This window comes from Heptranchias perlo, chromosome 23 (genome assembly GCF_035084215.1).
Source record: "Heptranchias perlo isolate sHepPer1 chromosome 23, sHepPer1.hap1, whole genome shotgun sequence".
NCBI classification, from domain to species: domain Eukaryota; kingdom Metazoa; phylum Chordata; class Chondrichthyes; order Hexanchiformes; family Hexanchidae; genus Heptranchias; species Heptranchias perlo.
This window is the reverse complement of record NC_090347.1, coordinates 9,630,096-9,652,295: the sequence shown is the minus strand read 5'-3', so window position 1 is coordinate 9,652,295 and position 22,200 is coordinate 9,630,096. Positions and strand designations below refer to the sequence as shown.

Here is a 22,200-nt window from a genome sequence, read left to right as displayed (position 1 = left end):
TGCAGAGGAGATTTACGAGGATGTTGCCAGGACTGGAGAATTTTAGCTATGATGACCGATTGGATAGGCTGGGGTTGTTTTCCTTGGAACAGAGGAGGCTGAGGGGTGATTTGATTGAGGTGTACAAAATTCTGAGGGGCCGAGATAGAATGGATAGGAAGGACCTATTTCCCTTAGCGGAGGGGTCAATAACCAGGGAGCATAGATTTAAAGTGATTGGTTGAAGGATTAGAGCGGAAATGAGTAAAAATGTTTTCACCCAGAGGGTGGTGGGGGTCTGGAACTCACTGCCTGAGAGGGTGGTAGAGGCAGAAACCCTCAACTCATTTAAAAAATACCTGGATGTGCACCTGAAGAGCCGTGACCTGCAGGGCTACGGACCAAATGCGGGAAAATGGGATTAGGCTGGGTGGCTCGTTTCTCAGCCGGCGCGGACACGATGGGCCGAATGGCCTCCTTCTGTGCCGTAAATTTTCTGTGATTCTATGATGTTTTGGTTTCAGGCTGCGGCCACTAGGTGGCATTTAATGCCTCCCGCACGTTGCTACTCTTAACACAACACTGTAACCGTGAGCAGTGCCACGGGAGATCGGCTCGTGAATTCCAAAAGCAATTAAAGAAAGAAGATTGCAGCCAGCAATGACCACGGTAACAATCCACATCAGCATTGTTCCTGCTAAACTGCCACTGCCATAATGATTCTGTGGGAGTAAAATCAATCAAAGACAAATTGTTGCCATTAAGCTGGGCCTCGCTTGCGAGTTCTCAAGTCACGAGGTGTAGCAAAATGGCGAAATACTGTATCCTCTGCGATAACAAACTTCCAGAACTCGTTGTGTACTCACCAGCTGGCAGAACTCCATGACTAGGAGATAAGGCGTCACCTCTGTAAACTGAGCCAGGCACTGAAGCAGATTGGGATGCTGGAGGCTTCTGTACAAAAAATATGACTGCGAAATGTTAGTGAGTGGAATATTAATGTGTTAAGACACTTACAGGCGAACTCTTTGAACACTAAATTTCTCTGGTAGCTTTCAAACATTGCACTCCCACTGATAAGTCTTGCACGCTTAATATTCTGAACATTATGAAGAATCATCACATGGCACCATGAAGACTGACACTTCAATTACCCTAATGACCGAAGGGTTAAGAACACACTTGAATTTTAATAAAGGCTTTGGGATAACACCTTAAAGTGATGGACAAAAGGAATATCATACAACAGCCTTTGCAAAAACAGAGTCATTTTGGCTATCGGTTTCCTCTCGCTACTGCATTGCTGAGCTTAAAAACAGGTTATTTTAAGAAAGATGCCAGTCTGAAAATGGCATCTGCAACTACATGGTGGGGAACTGACTTCGGTTCCTTTAGATCTGCACGAAGCATGCCAGAAAGTCAAGCCACAAGCTAATATTAGTAATAAAGCAAAATACTACAAATGCTGAAAATCTGAAACAAAAATAGAAAGTGCTGGAAACATTCTGCAGGTCAATCAGTGTAGAATGATATAGCACAGAAGGCCATTTGGCCCATCATGCCTCTTTGAAAGAGCTATCCAATTAGTTCCACTCCCTGCTCTTTCCCCTGTAATTTTTTCCCCTTCAAGTATTTATCCAATTCCCTCTCGAAAGTTACCATTGAATCTGCTTCCACCACCCTTTCAGGCAGCGCATTCCAGATCATAACAACTCACTGCATAATAAAATTCTCCTCATCTCCCCTTTGGTTCTTTTACTTTATATCTGTGTCCTTTGGTTACAGACCCTCCTGCCAGTGGGGAGAACTGACAAGACCCTCTGTCAGCACTGTTCTGGTGGAGGGTTTAAACCTGAACTTATCTGCTCTCTCCACAGATGTTGACTGATTTGCTGGGTGTCTCCAGCATTACTTACTTTGTTTCACAAATTGGCAGTGTTGATTACTAACATATGTACGTGTCTGGAGAAACAATCACTGAGCATACGCAAGTGCTATGAACTATTAACTTGTATCATTGGACCATTAGGACATGATATAATCTAATCAGGATAGCCGGAGCATAGACAGCACTTGCTAGACATGTCATGCTTGAATGAGATGCTCCTTTTCTCACAGACTGACTTCACAAAGGCAACACTGCATTTATGGGTGTAAGGATGGAATACTTTCGCTATATTAGTTGGTCAACAGCTTTTGACCTGCATGCAACAGATGCAGAGACAAAATGAGACTCGATATCTTGAAACATCTATATAATTTCAAGAAAGACCCGTGGGCTACTCCCTTTCTGAGAAGCATTTGTCTTCCCTTTGTCAGAAATGATGTGGAGATGCCGGTGATGGACTGGAGTGGACAAATGTAAGGAGTCTTACAACACCAGGTTATGGTCCAACAGCTTTATTTGGAATCACAAGCTTTCAGAGGCTTCCTCCTTCGTCAGGTGAGTGTGGGATTCCGTAAATGCACAGCATATATAGTCAGAGAACAATGCCTGGTGATTACAGATAATCTTTCCAACTACCCGTTGTCACACCTTGGCAGAGAGATAATCAAAGCAATCAAAGGAGTGGATGGTGTTCAGAGAAAGATCTGCTAAGAAAGTAATTAAAAAAAAAACCCTCAACCAATGGCCTGCTCTACTCCACTTCCACTGGAGGGGTGGAAAATCACAATTTCGGGGCCTGAACATTCTTTACAAATAATCTTTTAAAAACGATTTGTGAATCTAGCAATTCTTCAGCAACTTGTTAAAATTTAAAAAGAAAATGGTGGAAGAGCAGGAATGGCCCTTTTAGTATTTATTGGTAATTAATTGATGTTGGCCCTTTCTTTCCTGTAAGTTATCTCTGTATCATTTATAAACTTTAATAGCCAGGATGTCAGGAACTAGTCTATTTCCTTCAATATTCTTGTTTGAAAGTTTCTACCACATATTGATTATCCTTCTTTCACATATTGATTATCCTTTAGCTCAATGTATTCTGTCTGAATTGCCTATTGTCTTCGCTCTCCTTATCTTGAATCCATACTTCCTGTTTCTGGAATTTTGTGTACAGCAGAGGAGCGTGTCAGTTTCCAGCTTAGGAAACCTCATCACAGTTTTAACTTCTATTATTTATTTTTATATTTTCCCCTACATTACAACACTGACTTAAAAAGTACTTTGTTTGGTTGTAAAGCACTCTGGGACGTCCCGAGGTGATGAGAGGTACTGTATAAATGCAACTTCCCTCTTTCTTTATCAGCGTGCACCAGTGTCTTCTGTGTGCACTCCTTCCCAGGGCTCAAGCCAAAAAAGGATGTTGAGTGATGCAATGCAGCACTGACTGCATTAACACGCCTTTGTGCAGTGCACCAGGAACTCCAATATAAGGTAACTACTGGCACAAACAGGTAGGTTGGATAGTCTGCACCAAATTCAGTGTAAGCTCAATGCAGTGGAACAGAGCCTGAGATCTCTAAACCTGATCAACAACAACAACAACTTGCGTTTTACAGGAGCGTTATCAAACAAAAAATTTGACGCAGAGCCACATAACTGTATAAAACACCAGTTAGGCCACTGCTCGAGTTCTGCGTACAGTTCTGGTCACCACATTGCAGGAAAGACGTGATTGCACTAGAGAGGGTGCAGAGGAGATTTACGAGGATGTTGCCAGGGCTGGGGAATTTTAGCTATGAGAAAAGATTGGGTAGGCTGGGGTTGTTTTCTTTGGAACGAAGGAGGCGGAGGGGAGATTTAATTGAGGTGTGCAAAATCAGATGGAGTGGGTAGGGCGGACCTAATACCCTTAGCAGAGGGGTCAGTGACCAGGGGGCATAGATTTAAAGTAATTGGTAGAAGGATTTGAGGGGAGCTGAGGAAAATCTTTTTCACCCAGGGGTGGTGGGTGTCTGGAACTCACAGCCTGAAAGGGTGGTAGAGGCAGAAACCCTCAACACATTTAAAAAGTACTTGGATGTGCACTTGAAGTGCCGTAACCTACAGGGCTACGGACCAAGTGCTAGAAAGTGGGATTAAGCTGGATAGCTCTTTTTCAGCCAGCACGGACACGATGGGCCGAATGGCCTCCTTCTGAGCCGTAACTTTCTATGATTCTATAAGGAAATATTAAGACAGTTGACAGGTAGGTATTAAGCAGCATCTTAAAGGAAGAGAGAGATGCGAAGAGGTTTAGGGAGGGAATTTCGGAGCTTGGGCAGCTGAAGGCACGGCCGCCAATGGTGGAGCGATTAGAATCGGGGATGTGCGAGAGGCCAGAATTGGAGGAGCGGCGAGATCTCGTAGGGTCGTAGGGCTGGAGGAGGTTACAGAGATAGGGAGGAGCGAGGGAGGTTACAGAGATAGGGAGGAGCGAGGGAGGTTACAGAGATAGGGAGGAGCGAGGGAGGTTACAGAGATAGGGAGGAGCGAGGGAGGTTACAGAGATAGGGAGGAGCGAGGGAGGTTACAGAGATAGGGAGGGGCGAGGGAGGTTACAGAGATAGGGAGGAGCGAGGCCATGGGGGGATTTGGAAACAAGGATGAGAATTTTGAAATCGAGGTGTTCCCGGACCTGGAGCCAATGTAGGTCAGCGAGCACAGGGGTGATGGGTGAACGGGACTTGGTGCGAGTTAGGATACGGGCAAGCAGAGTTTTGGATGAGCTCAAGTTTATGCAGGGTTCAATAATACCTCATTTTTAATCAGGAATTTAATGACAATTTATTACAATGAGATTTTTTTTTAAAGTTCTGTACTTGAAAACGTAATGATGTGCCTCTTGCCTTTACAAGTGACCAACACTAAAAATGCCAATACAGTGCAAGATCATATGCTAATGAAATATCAGGGGTGGGAGATGTCAGCATGATGGAGGGATCCTTTTAGTACATTATTTTATATTCTTTTTTTTAAAGAAAGCAAAGCTTCTTTCAGTTCGGATCTGCTTTAATCTCTTTTATTCCTTGGACGTTCTATTTTTTTTTTAATGTAATTAGATTCTTGATTTCATATCTGACTCATGGCCTCTCCCTGTTGTTCTCCCCTTCCCCTCGCTATTTTGGTCAGCCCTGTAAAGTGAATTCACCCGTCTTCCTTTGTTCCGTTCTGACTAAACCGAGTCAGCCGAGACCTTAACCTCTTTTCTCTTCGTTGATCCTGAAGGAACCTGCCGTATACGGACCGGGTGCTGGAAGGTGGGATTAGAATGGGCACCTGGTTGTTCTTCGAGCCGGCGTGGACACGATGGGCCGAATGGCCCCTTCTGTGCTGTATCTTTTCTATGGTTCTAGATTTCCAGCATTTTCCGCTTTTCTTTCAGCGTTCCATTTTTTCTCTCTAAATACTTGATCGTTTTTGATTTTTCTGTGGTTACCTGTTCTTTATTTCATTTGTTTGTATTTAAACATTTTGATTTTTTTTTTTGGTTATATTTTAATTCCATTTTATTAGCTCATCGGCTTTTTCCATTTCCGCTCCTTTGTCTCGCATCACTGCTTCATTTCCTTTGCTGCTCACATCTTAATTGATCCCAAGGAGTTATCTTGTGAAATCATCAGCCTCTGTTAGCTCCTTCAATTAGAAGGTAGCAGCCTGCAGCCTCCTAGCTGAAAGCAGCTCCAACTGGCTGCAATCTCACTTGCCAAACAGTGATGACGTCCTGGGCAATGGGGTAGGTGCACATGGCATAAAATGTGCAGCCTTCGGATCTGCTTTAATTAAACAGTGACCTGAGCTGCTTCGTAATGTATCTCCTCACCTGCTTCTGTTGGCTAACAAAGCAAGCGCGATGGGGCGGGAACGTATTAACAAAACATAGGAACAGGAGCAGGCCATTCAGCCCCTCGAGCCTGTTCCTCCATTCAATCAGATCGTGGCTGATCCGTATCTTAACTCCATCTACCCGTCTTGGTTCCGTAGCCCTTAATACACTTGCCTAACAAAAATCTATCAATCTCAATTTTGAAATTTTCAATTGACCCCCAGCCTCAACAGCTTTTGGGGGCGGGGGGAGAGTTCAGGATTTCCACAACCCTTTGTGTGAAGAAGTGCTTCCTGACATCACCCCTGAACGGCCTAGCTCCAATTTTAAGGTTATGCCCCCTTGTTCTGGACTCTCTCACCAGAGGAAATAGTTTCTCTCTGTCTACCCTATCAAATCCTTTAAACTTCTTAAACACCTCATTTAGTTCACCCCTTAATCTTCTATACTCAAGGGACTACAAGCCTAGTCTATGCAACCTGTCCTCATAATTTAATCCTTTTAGCCCCGATATTATTCTGGTGAATCTGCACTGCACCCCCTCCACGGCCAATATATCCTTCCTGAGATATGGTGCCCAGAACTGAATGCAGTACTCCAGATGGGGTCTAACCAGGGAAGATGCATCTTGCCTCATTGTCCAGTACACTCACACCTGCAGTCCTGCCCCTGTTGTTTCCATATGCAGAACGAAACAGCTTCTGCAGCTGAATTAACCAACATATTAACAACCTTCTGGCTTGCAAAATCACTAAAGACAGAACATACTAACACAACACAACATTGATGGCTCAAGTGAGTTTATGCAATGTCTGCCTGAGGTCGACCTAGGAACAGGAGGAGGCCATTCAGCCCCTTGAGTCTGTTCCTCCATTCAATCAGATCATGGCTGTTCTGTATGGCTTTACGAATCAAGGAAGCTCCCAGGTTCAATACTTGGCACGTTCTGGGTTAGCTGATACAAGCCCGGTGGAGGTGCTACCATTGACCTCAGTGCTCCTGGATTAGGGAGGGGGGAAAAAAGAATCAGCCAAGATTGCCATTCCTGATTGCTGTTCAGTGACTGCCAGGGGACGTGCACGTGTGGATAATGAGCGGGGAGGGGATCGGCCTCCCTCCTGTACCTTCCCCCAGAGCTCCCAGGATTGAACAGCTTGTCAACGCTCAATGTCCAGGTTTACACGTGAAGATCGGCCAACCGGGTGAGGCGCCAGAGGATGCTCGTCACCCAATGACCCATATCCCAGCGAGGAGCCGGGAAGGGGGAAAAGAGGAGGAAATTGGCAGACAACGCAGGGACTATTGTGCGAGCGTCGCTGACTGATAACGCATCCCAGGATCTAAAATCACAGACCTCCCTGCACTTGGTCCTTGCAACCTGGCAACCAGCATTTCCTTCCCTCTGAAGGGAGAGTCAAACTGCAAAATCAGTCAAGATGGTCATTTAAAGCAGTGGTCCTATTTGGGAGAACATTACTGTAACAACTAGAGCACTGTAATAATATGAAGATTGATGTATTTAATTAAAAACAAACACTTCTGCTAACTATGGTAATGCAAATCATTCACAGAATCATGTCTCGGGGCAGAGACAGCAGACAGCTGTGAGCCTGTTGTAAAAAGGATCCTGAAAGTCACGCAATCTTTACTCATCCACGCCTTTGTTACCTCCAGACTGGACTATTCCAATGCTGTCCAGGCCGGCCTCCCATCTTCCACCCTCCATAAACTTGAGCTCATCCAAAACTCCGCTGCCTGTATCCTAACTCGCACCAAGTCCCATTCCCCCATCACCCCTGTGCTCTCTGACCTACATTGGCTCCCGGTCCGGGAACGCCTCCATTGTAAAATTCTCTTCCTCGTTTTCAAATCCCCCCATGGCCTTGCTCCTCCCTATCTCTGGAACCTCCTCCAGCCCTACGACCCTGCGAGATCTCTGCGTTCCTCCAATTCTTGCCTCTTGCGCATCCCCGATTTTAATCGCTCCACCATTGGCGGCCGTGCCTTCAGCTGCCTAGGCCCTAAGCTCTGGAATCCCCTCCCTAAACCTCCCCGGCTCTCTACCCCTCTCTCCACCTTTAAGACGCTCCTCAAAACCTACCTCTTTGACCAAGCTTTTGGTCACCTGCCCTAATATCTCCTCGTGTGGCTCGATGTCAATTTTTGGTTGGTAATGTTCCTGTGAAGCGCTTTGGGATGTTTTACTACATTAAAAGCGCCCTATAAACACAAGTTGTTATTGTTTGTATCACCAGGACGTGAGGTAAAGAGATCATGGGAAGACCAGTACTAACAGAACAACAGGGTAGAGATACTATCACAATTCTGCAAACGGTGAGCTTGTTGTCACTAATTTGTTTCATGTCTCCCAGTGACAGATACAGCACCGTAAGCCAGATTTATAGATGTTGACACATCTTTTTACCTGCTCAGTAACTCACTGGGTCGGTTGACAGTCTGCGGTAGACACTTATCAACATGCCCACACAGTTGTTTGACAATCCGAAATGTAAACAGCAGTGATACCGTTTATATATAAAAAAAAATCAGAAAAATCATATCAGTAATTAAATGCTGAGTTTCCCCTCAAGTTAACACATGTTTTAGAGCTAAATTAAAAGAAAATAAATTGTGGAGCAGTGCATCTTTTGAAAACTGTTGCTGACGCCCTGATGGCTTAGCCAGTTTATGGCAATAAGCAGCTGAGTCATATGGACCAGGAAGATCCCAGGTGTGAGCTCAGTCTGTGCACTCAGCACAGGGCTGTGGTAAGGACACTGCAGTCGAGCCTTAGTGCCCTGAGTGAGGGAAGGCAAAAGTGGCTCGGGCTCCTACTCATCACTAACTAGCAATCCCTGCTGAAAAAGTAAGTGTGTGGGCACGGGTCAGGAGAGGACTGGATCAGGTGCGACGCACACTGCAGTCGAATAGCCGGTCAAGGCTCGCTAACAACATGCGTAAATGGCCACTTCAGTTGAGTTAGCAGGAGGTTCCTGGGGTTTGTGGAACAGTATCCCAGAAAAAGGGTTAACGCCTTCAGAAGAGGACAGGGAGGTCTGCACTGAACGTGTGGGATAAGGAGGCGGCTACCTTGTAAAACTCACCTGTGCGGCTGGGCTTCCTCCAGGAATCGCATCTGTTCCTGAAGACTGGTACCGACTTTTAACTGTTTCACCACCACCTGGCAGGAATTCAGGCTGATGTTCACTTCACCGAGAAATACCTGAAGCATGTAAAAAAAAATACATACGTACGATTTTTTTAAAAAAAGGTTTTTGGTTTAGAATCTGTAAAATCACAAGTTCCTGTGTCACCCTGAGTTCTGAAAGTGCATTGCAGCTGCCAAAATCATTTTTCTCCATCTTTACTCACAAATTAAACAATCCACGCTGGACAACTTCAGACAGGAACCTACAGAATCATGGCCACATCCTGAAAAGGCCTTCTTGTTTTCAACGAGATGGAGTATAAGAATATAAGAAATAGGAGCAGGAGTAGGCCAATCGGCCCCTCGAGCCTGCTCCGCCATTCAATAAGATCATGGCTGATCTGATCCTAACCTCAAATCTAAAGAACACAAGAAGTAGGAGCTGGACCCGACCACTCAGCCCCTGGGCCCGCTCCACCACCCACAGGGCCTTGACCGATCCGAACTCAGCTTCATGTCCAATTTCCTGCCCGCTCCCCGTAACCCCTAATTCCCTTTACTTCTGGGAAACTGTCTATTTCTGTTTTAAATTTATTCAATGATGTAGCTTCCACAGCTTCCTGGGGCAGCAAATTCCACAGACCTACTGCCCTCTGAGTGAAGAAGTTTCTCCTCATCTCAGTTTTGAAAGAGCAGCCCTTTTTAAAAGGATCTGTGAAATATCAGAACAGACTGCAGTCATTTTTTCTTTATTTGATTAAATGACTGTTCTTCCCAGGAATGGGCTTTGGATAGTGGGCAAAGGGATAGAAATCAGTGAAGATCAATTCAGTGGCAATATTTGAAGTTCAAAACGATAAAATAATATACTCTGGGCTTCAAGGCTCTATCACGGCCTTGACTTCGATCAGTGATTTGTTAAATACTTAAACTAAAATAAAAACAGTTCGATGTCCCCCCTATTATGTGTCCCGATTGTAACTGTTCTTTTCCTTGTAACCCCCTGCTCCAGGCGGGCTGGGGCATATGGTGTCTCAGTGCCCAGCAAGAGGCTCCCCTGCTTTCTTACTGCTTGGACTACCTAGTATCTCCTGCCCTGTGTCAAATTGCGCAAACCAGGCTTTGACTATCTTAATGTTGTTTACAAGACTTTGGGGTTGAAATTGCTCTCTGCGCTATTAGTGATAAATGTGTTGATAGGAATTTCCTCTGCCCTCTAATTTTTTCACAAGGGCATTAGCCTATAATAATATAAATGGTATTTAAAATACTCTCTGGGTGTTCATTTTTAGGAATTTCTTTACTGAGCATTCACAAAAAAGCAAGAGATAATTTCTATGATATTGATGCGCTGTGAGATTACCTTTGTTTAATGGTGAAATATATTTTGATCCATCAAATGGTTTACGGTGGTAAAAGCAATATTAAGCAAAGGACAAATAAATCAAAAAGATTAAAGCTGTTGTTTTGATGTTGTGATGACTGTTTTCCAAATTAGTTTTAAAGATGAACGAATAATGTTTCCCAAATGGGTATTCAGAGTTATAGAAATCATAGAAAATTTACGGCACAGAAGGAGGCCATTCGGCCCATCGTAACTGCGCCGGCAAGTCTTGAAAGTCATTTCTATTAAAAGGCCACCTTTTGCTTGAGTGGCAGGACACAGCAAAGAACTCCTGGTTTCCGATTCCGGGAGGTTTTGCCCAGAGGCCTGGTCCACAGAAAGAGTAGGGAAACACGGGGTGAATCAGCACAAGCTGCCAGCAACCTACGTTAGGAGGACGCGCACCCTCGCAGCAGGGGAATAGGGAATGGTGTGGATGATATAACATTAAATGTAGATTTTTTTCTAAAAGGGCACCTTTATCAATTGTTTTAGGGTATTTTCATCTGCAGGGCTGGTAAGAGGGCAAACGTTTCACGGTTCACAGAAAGTCTGATTTCTAAAAGCATCTAGAGTAATAGCTGACCTGGAGTGGGTACAATGGATCAAACACAATCAAAGGATTGGGATGACGATTGTCATCATTAATAGAGTCATCAGAAGTCTGATGATGAGTCACAGCCTTGTGCACAGTGTAAGCTCGCTAACATTTATAACAGCACTGTTGTATTATTCGATTTCCCAGCTTCTCGAACCACTGCAATTGTTATACCAAAGCTCCTGCACACATACAAACACACACACATACAAACACACACACACACACACACACACACACAGTTATATGTGTGGAAGACACAGTCAGGTTATTTTGTTTTAGCATGTTGGAGAAATGTGAGGCACTGGCTTTTTAGGTACAAGTGGGAAGCACTCAGAGATATGTACCACCAATGTATGCAATATTTGCTGTGTGGATATACTACATGTGTGCAATATCTGCTGTGTTAATGTACCACTTGTGTGCAATATCTGCTGTGTGAATATACTACGTGTGTAATTTCTGCTGTGTTTTTATACTGCATGTGTGCAATATCTGCCATGTGGATATACTACATGTGTGCAATATCTGCCATGTGGATATACTACATGTGTGCAATATCTGCTGTGTGGATATACTACTTGTGTGCAATATCTGCCATGTGGATATACATGTGTGCAATATCTGCCGTGTGGATATACATGTGTGCAATATCTGCCGTGTGGATATACATGTGTGCAATATCTGCTGTGTGGATATACTACTTGTGTGCAATATCTGCCATGTGGATATACATGTGTGCAATATCTGCCATGTGGATATACATGTGTGCAATATCTGCCATGTGGATATACTACATGTGTGCAATATCTGCCATGTGGATATACTACATGTGTGCAATATCTGCTGTGTGGATATACTACTTGTGTGCAATATCTGCCATGTGGATATACATGTGTGCAATATCTGCCGTGTGGATATACATGTGTGCAATATCTGCTGTGTGGATATACTACATGTGTGCAATATCTGCTGTGTGGATATACCACATAGAATCATAGAAAGGTTACAGCATGGAAGGAGACCATTCGGCCCATTGAGTCCGCGCTGGCTCTACGCAAGAGCAATCCAGCTAGTCCCACTACCCCGCCCTATCCCCGTAGTCCTACAATTTTTTTCCCTTTCCAGTTCCCTTTTGAAGGCCATGATTGAATCTGCCTCCACCACCCCCTCGGGCAGTGCATTCCAGATCCTAACCACTCGCTGTGTAAAAAAGCTCTTCCTCATGTGTGCAATATCTGCTGTGTGGATATTCACATGTGTGCAATATCTGCTGTGTGGATACATTATGCATATAGTATACTTTTGTCCGTGTAACTTCATCTGAATTTGCAAACTTTGATTTCCCGGGGAACTGGCGCTCTATTCCAGAATCTACCACCATTTGTTAGCTGCCCTTGAGGAAAATATCCAAACCCCACAACACTTGGCCGCTTAAAAAGCTCTGCTGTTTGGCACTGAAAAAATGTCTCTCCTTCCTACCCTTCTGTTTCTCTAAACTCAAAAGGGGGCAGGAGTCTGGTGTTTTGAAACAAATCAAAAAATGACTTCAAAGATCCCCAGAGAGATCTCCTTTGACAGCATGAACCTGGTATGTAAATGAAAACATTCACCATAATTTGACAAACTCAATTCATCACATTAGCCCTTCAAGGTGCCCTGTAGCAACTCTGCATCTAAGTGACTGTGTGGGGAGAGGGCTTGGGGGGAGAGAACAGGGTTGGTCCAAAAAATCCAACTCAGAATATTTTATTATCCTATATATTCCTGGTTGTATTTATAAAACATCATAAAGTCACTGAAATCATACTTACAGATGTTACAGAGTAAAGGAAGTGCCTGCTACAAAAGCTGATAATGTATCAGTGTTCAAAGGATACTTTTTGTTTGAAATATAATGGATGCAAATTCTAAGTTTTGACCTACAGTGGATTTGGAATGTGGGTTCACACGACAAACTGATTCTAGCAGTTCAACAGAGTACAATCATCAGTGCTGCAGATAACACAACCCATTGTTCCTACTGAATTGAAATACCCCAAGTAAACAAACAGAACTGAAAGAACTGGCCAATCCCACTGAACATGCATTAACCCTATAATTGGGTTTGAACAAAGTGTACTCATGATTCCGTGACCTATTGTTCCGTCCAGCTGCACGACTTCTTAAAAAATTTAAGTCATGAAATGTCCAAACCATGCGACATTTTCTGAGTTTGAAGCAAGCGATTCAATGAAGGATTTAACAAATGAGAAAAATCTCAGTTAAACCAAAGCAACTTTTTGGGGGAAGATTCCCCCTGTCTGCTACGTGCAACGTTTATAAAGAAGGGGTTTATATGGTGCAAATCTTGCCCGTACAAAAGTAACTTCAACACAGCCAAAAGTGTCGTTCTTCAGACGACCTGCTCAGATCTGGCCAGCGTGGGAAGAGAGCACGGGATTGCACTTGTGTTTCCTGACCTTGGCGGTGCTGTCGAGGCCGGTTGGCCCACCAGGTGCGTCCCCACACAGGCCCAACAGCGGATTGTCCGCCCACACTACTGGCTGACAAATGGGCCGTGGTGTCAAAGATCTGAGATGAACAATCGTCAAAGTTGTTTTTAATTTAAAAAAAAGGGACTTTTATCAATTGATTTGGGGTCTTGTCTGCAGGCTTAGCAATTAAAGTGTTTTTCCTATAGAAAACCCGACTTCTGATAACCTCTGGAACGGTAGATGAACTAGAGTGGGGTTAAGTTTGTGAAGCCACATTAGATTTAGGTTCTGAAACTATGGAGTATATTTTCTTTTTCTTTTCATAAATAAAAGGTTACTTGTCTTTGTACATTGTAGATATAACAGACTCTCGTGGGAATGGCAGGTTAGGGCCATTTTACTTCCGAAGTTGCCATTCAATCTGAATCTATTATCATTAACAAAAGGAAACTGGCTAAAACAAGACCTATCTATAATAATGCTGCTTTTGCACTTCTCGAGCATTGAAATTGGGCATGTAATCGACACAAATCGTGAATTGCAGTTGTGGACTGTGAGACGCTTGCTTGAAATGCTCTAATCAAAGTTCTACAAAATCCTGTTTCGCATAGATGTTGTGTTAAGATAGTGGGACTGAAATGCGAACAAGCGATGGATTTTGGGGGATGGAGACGCAATTGTGACCTGACCAGGTTGCTATTGATGCCCTGGCCTAATCTAAGCCCTAGTAGCAGCCCCAATACAAATCCCACTAGCAGTTCACTCAAATAATCAAGCTTACAACTCTTAAGTCCTCTTAATATGTAAAGGATAAACATTAGTAATATGGACAGCATGGGCACATATGGCAATAAAGTGATAATTGTTTTTTTTTTTGAAGACATGCATCAAATAAAATATTCGCACATTCAAGCCAGAACTTGTAGCTGACATGCCAATAGTAAGTTCATTCATCTGAGTGTGTGAGTTACCAGTGGGGATTGACTTGGGTCAGGAACACCAGCAGGAGTCAGGGTAGGCCTGCCAGCTTAAGTCGGTTTAATAAATAGGATGTAGCAGCATCTCCCTAAATCTACTAACAACTTCCGTCAGTGGTGTGTTTTAAGCATAACATCTTGCCTTTCCTTCATAAAATGAACTCATGGGCATGACCGTAATGAATGAACTCCGCAGTCATCCCACCCTATTGTAGCTGCACATGACTCTTGACTGTTCTTTAACAAGGACTTTGCAATCATTAAAGGAAATTTTGTTTTGGGCTAAGTTCTTGCAACCATATTTGGGCCTGGGAGCAAGACTCCAAGTAGTGCTAAAAGCAAAAGAATACTCGTATCTCTCAGTCTTACTCAGCTGTTTACTCACATCAACTTATTTGTTAACTTTTTCCACCAAGGAAAATGTATCCACCAGAAATCCATTAAAATTCCAATGTCCAACTTTAATATTGGATTCAAAGGAATAAAGTGGAGGAAATGTTGATGCTCGATGGCTTTCTGTCCTCAGGTGGTTGTCAGCAGGCTTTGTAAATATGAAAGATAACTTTTACTGTAAGGAATAAGGACATCTAGAGCAGAAGTTCAGCAAAATGTTGTAATATATTGACAAGCTATCCAACTTGGACAACTCCTGATGCTTTCTGTGGTGTCCCATTCAAAGATCAACCATCCATTAGATACTTGGACAAACAGCTAAATCTAACACTGATGTGAAGTGTCCTTTGCATAGATTATACCCAGCCCCAATCAAACTGAACTACATTTATAATCCTTTCTGTTTTAATACATAGAATTACATAGAATGTACAGCACAGAAAAAGGCCATTCGGCCCAAAAGGTCCATGCCGGTGTTTATGCTCCACACGAGCCTCCTCCCTCCCTACATCATCTAATCCTATCAGCATATCCTTCTATTCCTTTCTCCCTCATGTGTTTATCTAGCTTCCTCTTAGATGCACCTATGCTATTCGCCTCAATTACTCCTTGTGGTAGCGAGTTCCACATTCTAACCACTCTCTGGGTAAAGAAGTTTCTCCTGAATTCCCTATTGGATTTATTAGTGACTCTCTTATATTTCTGGCCCCTAGTTCTGGTTCCCCCCACCCCACCCCCGCCACAAGTGGAAACATCATCTCTATGTCTACCCTATCAAACCCTTTCATAATCTTAATCAGGTCACCCCTCAGTCTTCTCTTTTCTAGAGAAAAGAGCCCCAGCCTGTTCAATGTTTCCTGATAGATATAACCTTCCCTGACAGGTAAATACAATGTACATATAGAATTCAGACTGGCATTTTAAAGTCCTTTTTTAGGTGCAAGGTGGGAGGGGTTAAATAGCTGCAAGTTTTAAAAAAAAAACCTACTGACCTTTCCAAACCAGCCGTTGCCCACCTCTTTCAGGGAGAAGAGGCTTTGACGGCCCAAGTCGGCCTGCTGAAGGAATTGCCCTGTAAAAAGACACATATAAACAACAAGGTTATCACCGTCATTTCCACCTCCTCCTGTTCTTCATCAATAATCCTCCCCAGGCCACGCACCAAGTCTGTGAATCTGAAGTGCAGAAGGTTACGGAATAGTTTTCTGCCACAACAATAAAGAGGCACTGTTGGCAGAGGTCTTCTGAACTGAAAGGCTCTTGACAGGTGAAGCGGAAACCAATTTTTGGACAGTCTGGAGCAGGAAGCACAGACTGCGCACTTCAGGAAAAAAAAGCTGCTTCTCACTCCAGCATCACAGCCAAGGTAAACAAGTTGTTTACTGGGGAAAGATGTGACCCCTGTGGTAGCTTTCCCCTCCTTGCTTTGGCATTCTCCACCCCTGCAAATTACTGAGTGCGAGAATTCCAAGCACATGCTGACTTACTGAAAGAAACAAATTCTTTGTCAGTAACTTGCGTAACTGTGGTCGGCTGCCTGGCTTGAGAACACATAAAACAATTCCAGCATTCCAGTGACATCAGACAGCTCTGAATGAATAAAGATAGGTTTGCATAATTTTAAAATCATCAGAACATGCTGAACATTCTCCTCCCACTGCTCGCAGCTTCTACTGGGTGAGGCGGGGAAAGAAAACCAAACTCTAGAGAAGAGAGTTATTTTTAAGGTTAACGGTTTGCAGTGAAAAAATTCACAGATATTCATACACATTCATATTATACATACACATATTATATGCAAACATATACACACACACCTATACATTATATATACATACATATATAATATATACATCCACACATACACGTATATTACATATATATGCACACACATACTTATACATTATATATACACGTACATAATATATACATGTAAACATCCACACATATATTATATGCTTGTGTGTATATACACACACACATATATATATTAGATTGAGAGAGAGAGATTATGTAGACCTTGTTACTGTCTACACAGTTCTACAATATACTAAAATAGAATTACAATGAGCACCCTTTAAAAAAGATTTATTAGACATCCCGGTGGCTCAGAAGTAAAATCAACCATTCATTGATTGAATATTTTTACTAAACCATCAGTCATTTCTGCATAAACCAAAGCTTGTGCTGTAAATAACACCAACTTTCATTCATATAGCACCTTTAATGTAGTAAAACGGTCCAAGGCACTTCACAGGAGCGATTACTAAACAAAAATTTGACACTGAGCCACATAAGGAGATATTAGGACACATGACCAAAAGCTTCGTCAAAGAGGTAGGTTTTAAGGAGCGTCTTCATGGAGGAGAGAGAGAGAGAGAGAAAGAAAGAGAGAGGAGAGGTTTAGGGAGGGAATTCCAGAGCTTAGGGCCTAGGCAGCTGAAGGCACAGCCGCCAATGGTGGAGCGATGGAAATCGGGGATGGACAAGAGGCACATAAATGGAGGAATTGGGATCAATTTCTGTAAAGCAGTATGAATGGGTAAGTGAATGTGTGGACAACATTTGGACATGTCTATGCTAGGCGCCCTGGGGAAAATTTTTTCTTTCCAAGGCATTCTTGCTCACCTTCCATTGACTATTGCAAGAGAACACTGATCAAGGCCTGAGAGCAGGCCACCTGCTTGGCTGCAGTAAGTGCACGGATAGGGGCAGCCCAGTGGGCCTGAAAAGGTAGTGGGTAACAAGTCCTCCAACTAACAGATAAAACCAACAGATGGCACAAGTTGCAGGCAAATGTCTTGGTAATAAGGGAAGTGTATGGATACTCTGTGTTCACCTCACAGAATCATTTTATGGAGACATGTGGTTTCAAGTGGCAGCTGAAATTTAACACACAATACTGTGAGGTGATACATTTTGGTAGGAAGAACGAGGAGAGGCAATATAAATTAAAGAGTACAATTTTAAAGGGGGTGCAGAAACAGAGAGACCTCGGGGTGCATGTACACAAGTCTTTGAAGGTAGCAGGACAAGTTGAGAAGGCCGTTAAAAAAGCATATGGGATCCTTTATTAGTAGAGGCATAGAGTACAAAAGCAAGGAGGTTATGCTAAACCTTTATAAAACACTGGTTAGGTCACAGCTGGAGTATTGTGTTCAATTCTGGGCACCACACTTTAGGAAGGCCTTAGAGAGGGTGCAGAGGAGATTTACTAGAATGGTACCAGGGATGAGGGACTTCAGTTATGTGGAGAGACTGGAGAAGCTGGAGTTTTTCTCCTTAGAGCAGAGAAGGTTAAGATGAGATTTGATAGAGGTGTTGAAAATCATGAACAATAAATTAGGAGAAACTGTTTCCAGTGGCAGAAGGGTCGGTAATCAGAGGACGCAGACTTAAGGTGATTGATAAAAAAAACGGAGGCAGCATGAGGAAAAACCTTTTCACACAGCGAGTTGTAATGATCTGGAATACACTGTCTGAAAGGGTGGTGGTAGCAGATTCTTTAGTAACTTTCAAAAGGGAATTGAAAGGAAAAAATTTGCAGGGCTATGGGGAAAGACTAATTGGATAGCTCTACAAAGAGCCGGCACAGGCACAATGGGCCGAATGGCCTCCTTTTGCGCTGTATCATTCTACAATTCTGAATAATTAAATAAAAGCTCACCACTAGTGCAGGCGGTGCCCTAACTTTTAAAGGTTTAAGAATCCGTCTCAGTTCCCATGTGGAATCTGTCGACCGTCTCCACTTTCAAACAGGAAGTTTTGAATTTTCGACCTTAGCCCAATGTGGCGATGAAATATCAACAGGCAACGACTGCTCACGACAGCAGTAAAATATCTGTTGCCCTTTTTAGCCTCCATTTGGCGTTCAGACAAGTAGTTTTAAAACGAGCAAGTGCCGTGTACAGCAAAACAGGATCATATTTACCGAAGAGGAATTAGAACAAATATTACAGATTGCATCTTGAACTAACCAGTGTCAATTTGAATTCTGTAATGGCTATTCCCACAGTGCACTTTAAATAAAACCTCACAATTAGTGTAATGTAAAGTGCAGTGATCAGCCTTCATTAAATGTGCAGTTAGCTTAACCAATACTGTTTAGGTAATGCTTTCTTATGATACAAATTTATTCTTGATGAGGGGGGACAGTCGCAGCATTGTTGTTACAAAAATCAAACACGTAACAAGATTACACAGAAAGGCAGCAAGTGAGCACTTTACCTTTGCAACTGGATTTCAAATTCAACTAAGAATGATGTACTGATAATCTCCTCTGTCTGCCAAATGTCAGAGTCCTACGTGAATTGCGTTTTGGCAGCCTTAAACCAGTTCCGAGTGGCTGCGTGTCCACTGCGTGGAGTTGCCGACATTTCAGCACAAAAGTGGTATCAAATTGGCAGCCTGATTCTGAAAGGCTGGTGTGGGAAATGAGACTTGTCATTACTGGTGCAGTAAGACACAGTCTTGTGCAGAAAAACTGGATGCTAACAGCACTTGGCTCGGCCGTCCTGCCGCATACTCTCTCAAGTGCAGTCCTGTCCAACCCCAGTTACTGCCTCCCTGAGGCCACCGTCGTTCTCCTCTCCAAGGGTAACACTCCTAACCTATCTCTCCAAGGGCCCAGCTGCCCTCATATACAAACAGAGCAGGGGAATGGGACTAATTGGACAGCTCTTTCACAGAGCTGGCACAGGCACGATGGGCCGAATGGCCTCCTCCTGTGCTGTACCTACTATGATACGATGAATCATTACTGAAAAGGTCAGCAGCCATCAGCAACACCACAGGTATAGTACTGATGATAATGTTTGAGACAACCTGCTACGGTACACCAGTAGGGTTATCGCCTTTTGTGAAGTCCGAAACCAGGCAGGGCACGGCTAGAGGGCCACTCAAAATTGGTCCGCTTGCGTCATCATGGCGCGGCTGGTGCCCTGGGGCCAAGGGGCAGGGCGCTGATCGAGAAGAAGGCAGGGATCAGCTGGTGGGGACACGAGCATCAAGTCTTCCTTTGTCCGGGGGGGGGGGGGTGGGAATCAAGGGGGTGGGTTGAGGAGGGAAATTGGGGGCGGTGAGATCGGGGGAGGAGAATGGGGGGGGAGTGAGATCGGGGGCGTGAGATCGGGGGGAGAACAGGGGGAGATCAGGGGGTGAGATCGGGAGGGTGAGATTGAGGAGGGAGAGAGATCGGGGGGGTTGAGATCGGGGGGGGGGGGGGTTGAGATCGGGAGGGGGTGAGATCGAGGGGAGGTGAGATCGAGGGGAGGTGAGATCGAGGGGAGGTGAGATCGGGAGGGTGAGATCGGGAGGGTGAGATCGGGAGGGTGAGATCGGGAGGGTGAGATCGGGAGGGTGAGATTGAGGAGGGAGAGAGATCGGGGGGGTTGAGATCGGGAGGGTGAGATTGAGGAGGGAGAGAGATCGGGGGGGGGTGAGATCGAGGGGAGGTGAGATCGAGGGGAGGTGAGATCGGGAGGGTGAGATCGGGAGGGTGAGATTGAGGAGGGAGAGAGATCGGGAGGGTGAGATCGGGAGGGTGAGATTGAGGAGGGAGATCGAGGGGGTGAGATCGGGGGGGTTGAGATCGGGGGGGGGGTTGAGATCGGGAGGGAGTGAGATCGGGAGGGGGTGAGATCGAGGGGAGGTGAGATCGAGGGGAGGTGAGATCGGGAGGGTGAGATCGGGAGGGTGAGATCGGGAGGGTGAGATTGAGGAGGGAGAGAGATCGGGGGGGTTGAGATCGGGAGGGGGTGAGATCGAGGGGAGGTGAGATCGAGGGGAGGTGAGATCGGGAGGGTGAGATCGGGAGGGTGAGATTGAGGAGGGAGATCGAGGGGGTGAGATCGGGGGGGTTGAGATCGGGGGGGGGGGGGTTGAGATCGGGAGGGAGTGAGATCGAGGGGAGGTGAGATCGAGGGGAGGTGAGATCGAGGGGGGTGAGATCGAGGGGGGGTGAGATCGAGGGGGGGTGAGATCGAGGGGGGGGGGAAGAGATCGGGGAAAGAGATCGGGGTGGTGAGATCGAGGGGGGTGAAATCGAGGGGGGTGAAATCGAGGGGGGGGTGAGATCGGGGAAAGAGATTGGGGTGGTGAGATTGAGGGATGGGATCGGGGAGGTGAGATCGGGGGATGGGATCGGGTGAGAGTGAGATCGGGGGGAGTGTGATCATGGGGGGAGTGAGTTTGGGAGGGTGAGATCGGGGGGGTGAGTGAGATCGGGGGGGTGAGTGAGATCGGGGGGGGGTGAGTGAGATCGGGGGGGTGAGTGAGATCGGGGGGGTGAGTGAGATCGGGGGGGTGAGTGAGATCGGGGGGGGGTGAGTGAGATCGGGGGGGGTGAGTGAGATCGGGGGGGTGAGTGAGATCGGGGGGGGTGAGTGAGATCGGGGGGCGTGAGTGAGATCGGGGGGGGTGAGTGAGATCGGGGGGGGTGAGTGAGATCGGGGGGGGTGAGTGAGATCGGGGGGGTGAGTGAGATCGGGGGGGGTGAGTGAGATCGGGGGAGTGAGATCGGGGGAGTGAGATCAGGGGATGGGATTGGGGAGTGAGATCGGGGGAGAGTGAGATCGGGGGGAGTGAGATCATGGGGGAGTGAGATCGGGGGGAGTGTGATCATGGGGGGAGTGAGTTTGGGAGGGTGAGATCGGGGAGGTGAGTGAGATCGGGGGGGTGAGTGAGATCGGGGGGGGTGAGTGAGATCGGGGGGGGTGAGTGAGATCGGGGGAGTGAGATCAGGGGATGGGATCGGGGAGGTGAGATCGGGGGAGAGTGAGATCGGGGGGAGTGAGATCATGGGGGGAGTGAGTTTGGGAGGGTGAGATCGGGGGGGGGGTGAGTAAGATGGGGGGGGTGAGTGAGATCGGGGGAGTGAGATCAGGGGATGGGATTGGGGAGGTGAGATCGGGGGGGAGTGAGATCGGGGGGGAGTGAGATCGGGGGGGAGTGAGATCGGGGGGGAGTGAGATCGGGGGGGAGTGAGATCGGGGGGGAGTGAGATCGGGGGGGAGTGAGATCGGGGGGGAGTGAGATCGGGGGGGAGTGAGATCGGGGGGGAGTGAGATCGGGGGGGAGTGAGATCGGGGGTTTGGATCGGGGGGGAGTGAGATCGGGGGGGAGTGAGATCGGGGGGGAGTGAGATCGGGGGGGGAGTGAGATCGGGGGGAGTGAGTTTGGAGGGAGTGAGTTTGGGGGGAGTGAGTTTGGGGGGTGGGGAGTGAGTTCGGGGGGGGTGAGTTTGGTGGGGGAGTGAGATCGGGGGGAGTGAGATCGGGGGGGGGAGTGAGGTTGGGGGATGGGATTGAGGGAGAGTGAGGTTGGGGGATGGGATCAGGGGGGTGAGATCGGGGGGTGAGATCAGGGGGGGGATTGAGGTTGTATATGGGATCGGGAGGGTGAGTTCGGTGTGGGTGGGGGGGATGAGATTGGGAGGGGTGGGAGGGGGATGGTGGGGAGGCGAGCTGTGACCCGCAGCGACTGCAGTTTACTGTAGAG

General features: G+C 45.9%; 1 protein-coding gene across 5 annotated transcripts in view; it reads right to left on the bottom strand.

The window, feature by feature from the left end:
- aatkb (apoptosis-associated tyrosine kinase b) overlaps nt 1-22,200 on the bottom strand; it is a 303,879-nt gene that overhangs the window by 33,763 nt on the left and 247,916 nt on the right. For 4 of the 5 annotated variants that reach the window (XM_068003976.1, XM_068003978.1, XM_068003979.1 and 1 more), the window contains 3 exons: nt 15,696-15,775; nt 8,831-8,949; nt 846-933 (listed from right to left, as the gene is read on the bottom strand). In XM_068003976.1, coding sequence (XP_067860077.1) covers nt 846-933; nt 8,831-8,949; nt 15,696-15,775 — 287 coding nt within the window. The remainder of the gene's footprint in view (nt 1-845; nt 934-8,830; nt 8,950-15,695; nt 15,776-22,200) is intronic. The other variant, XM_068003977.1, reaches the window with a different exon arrangement.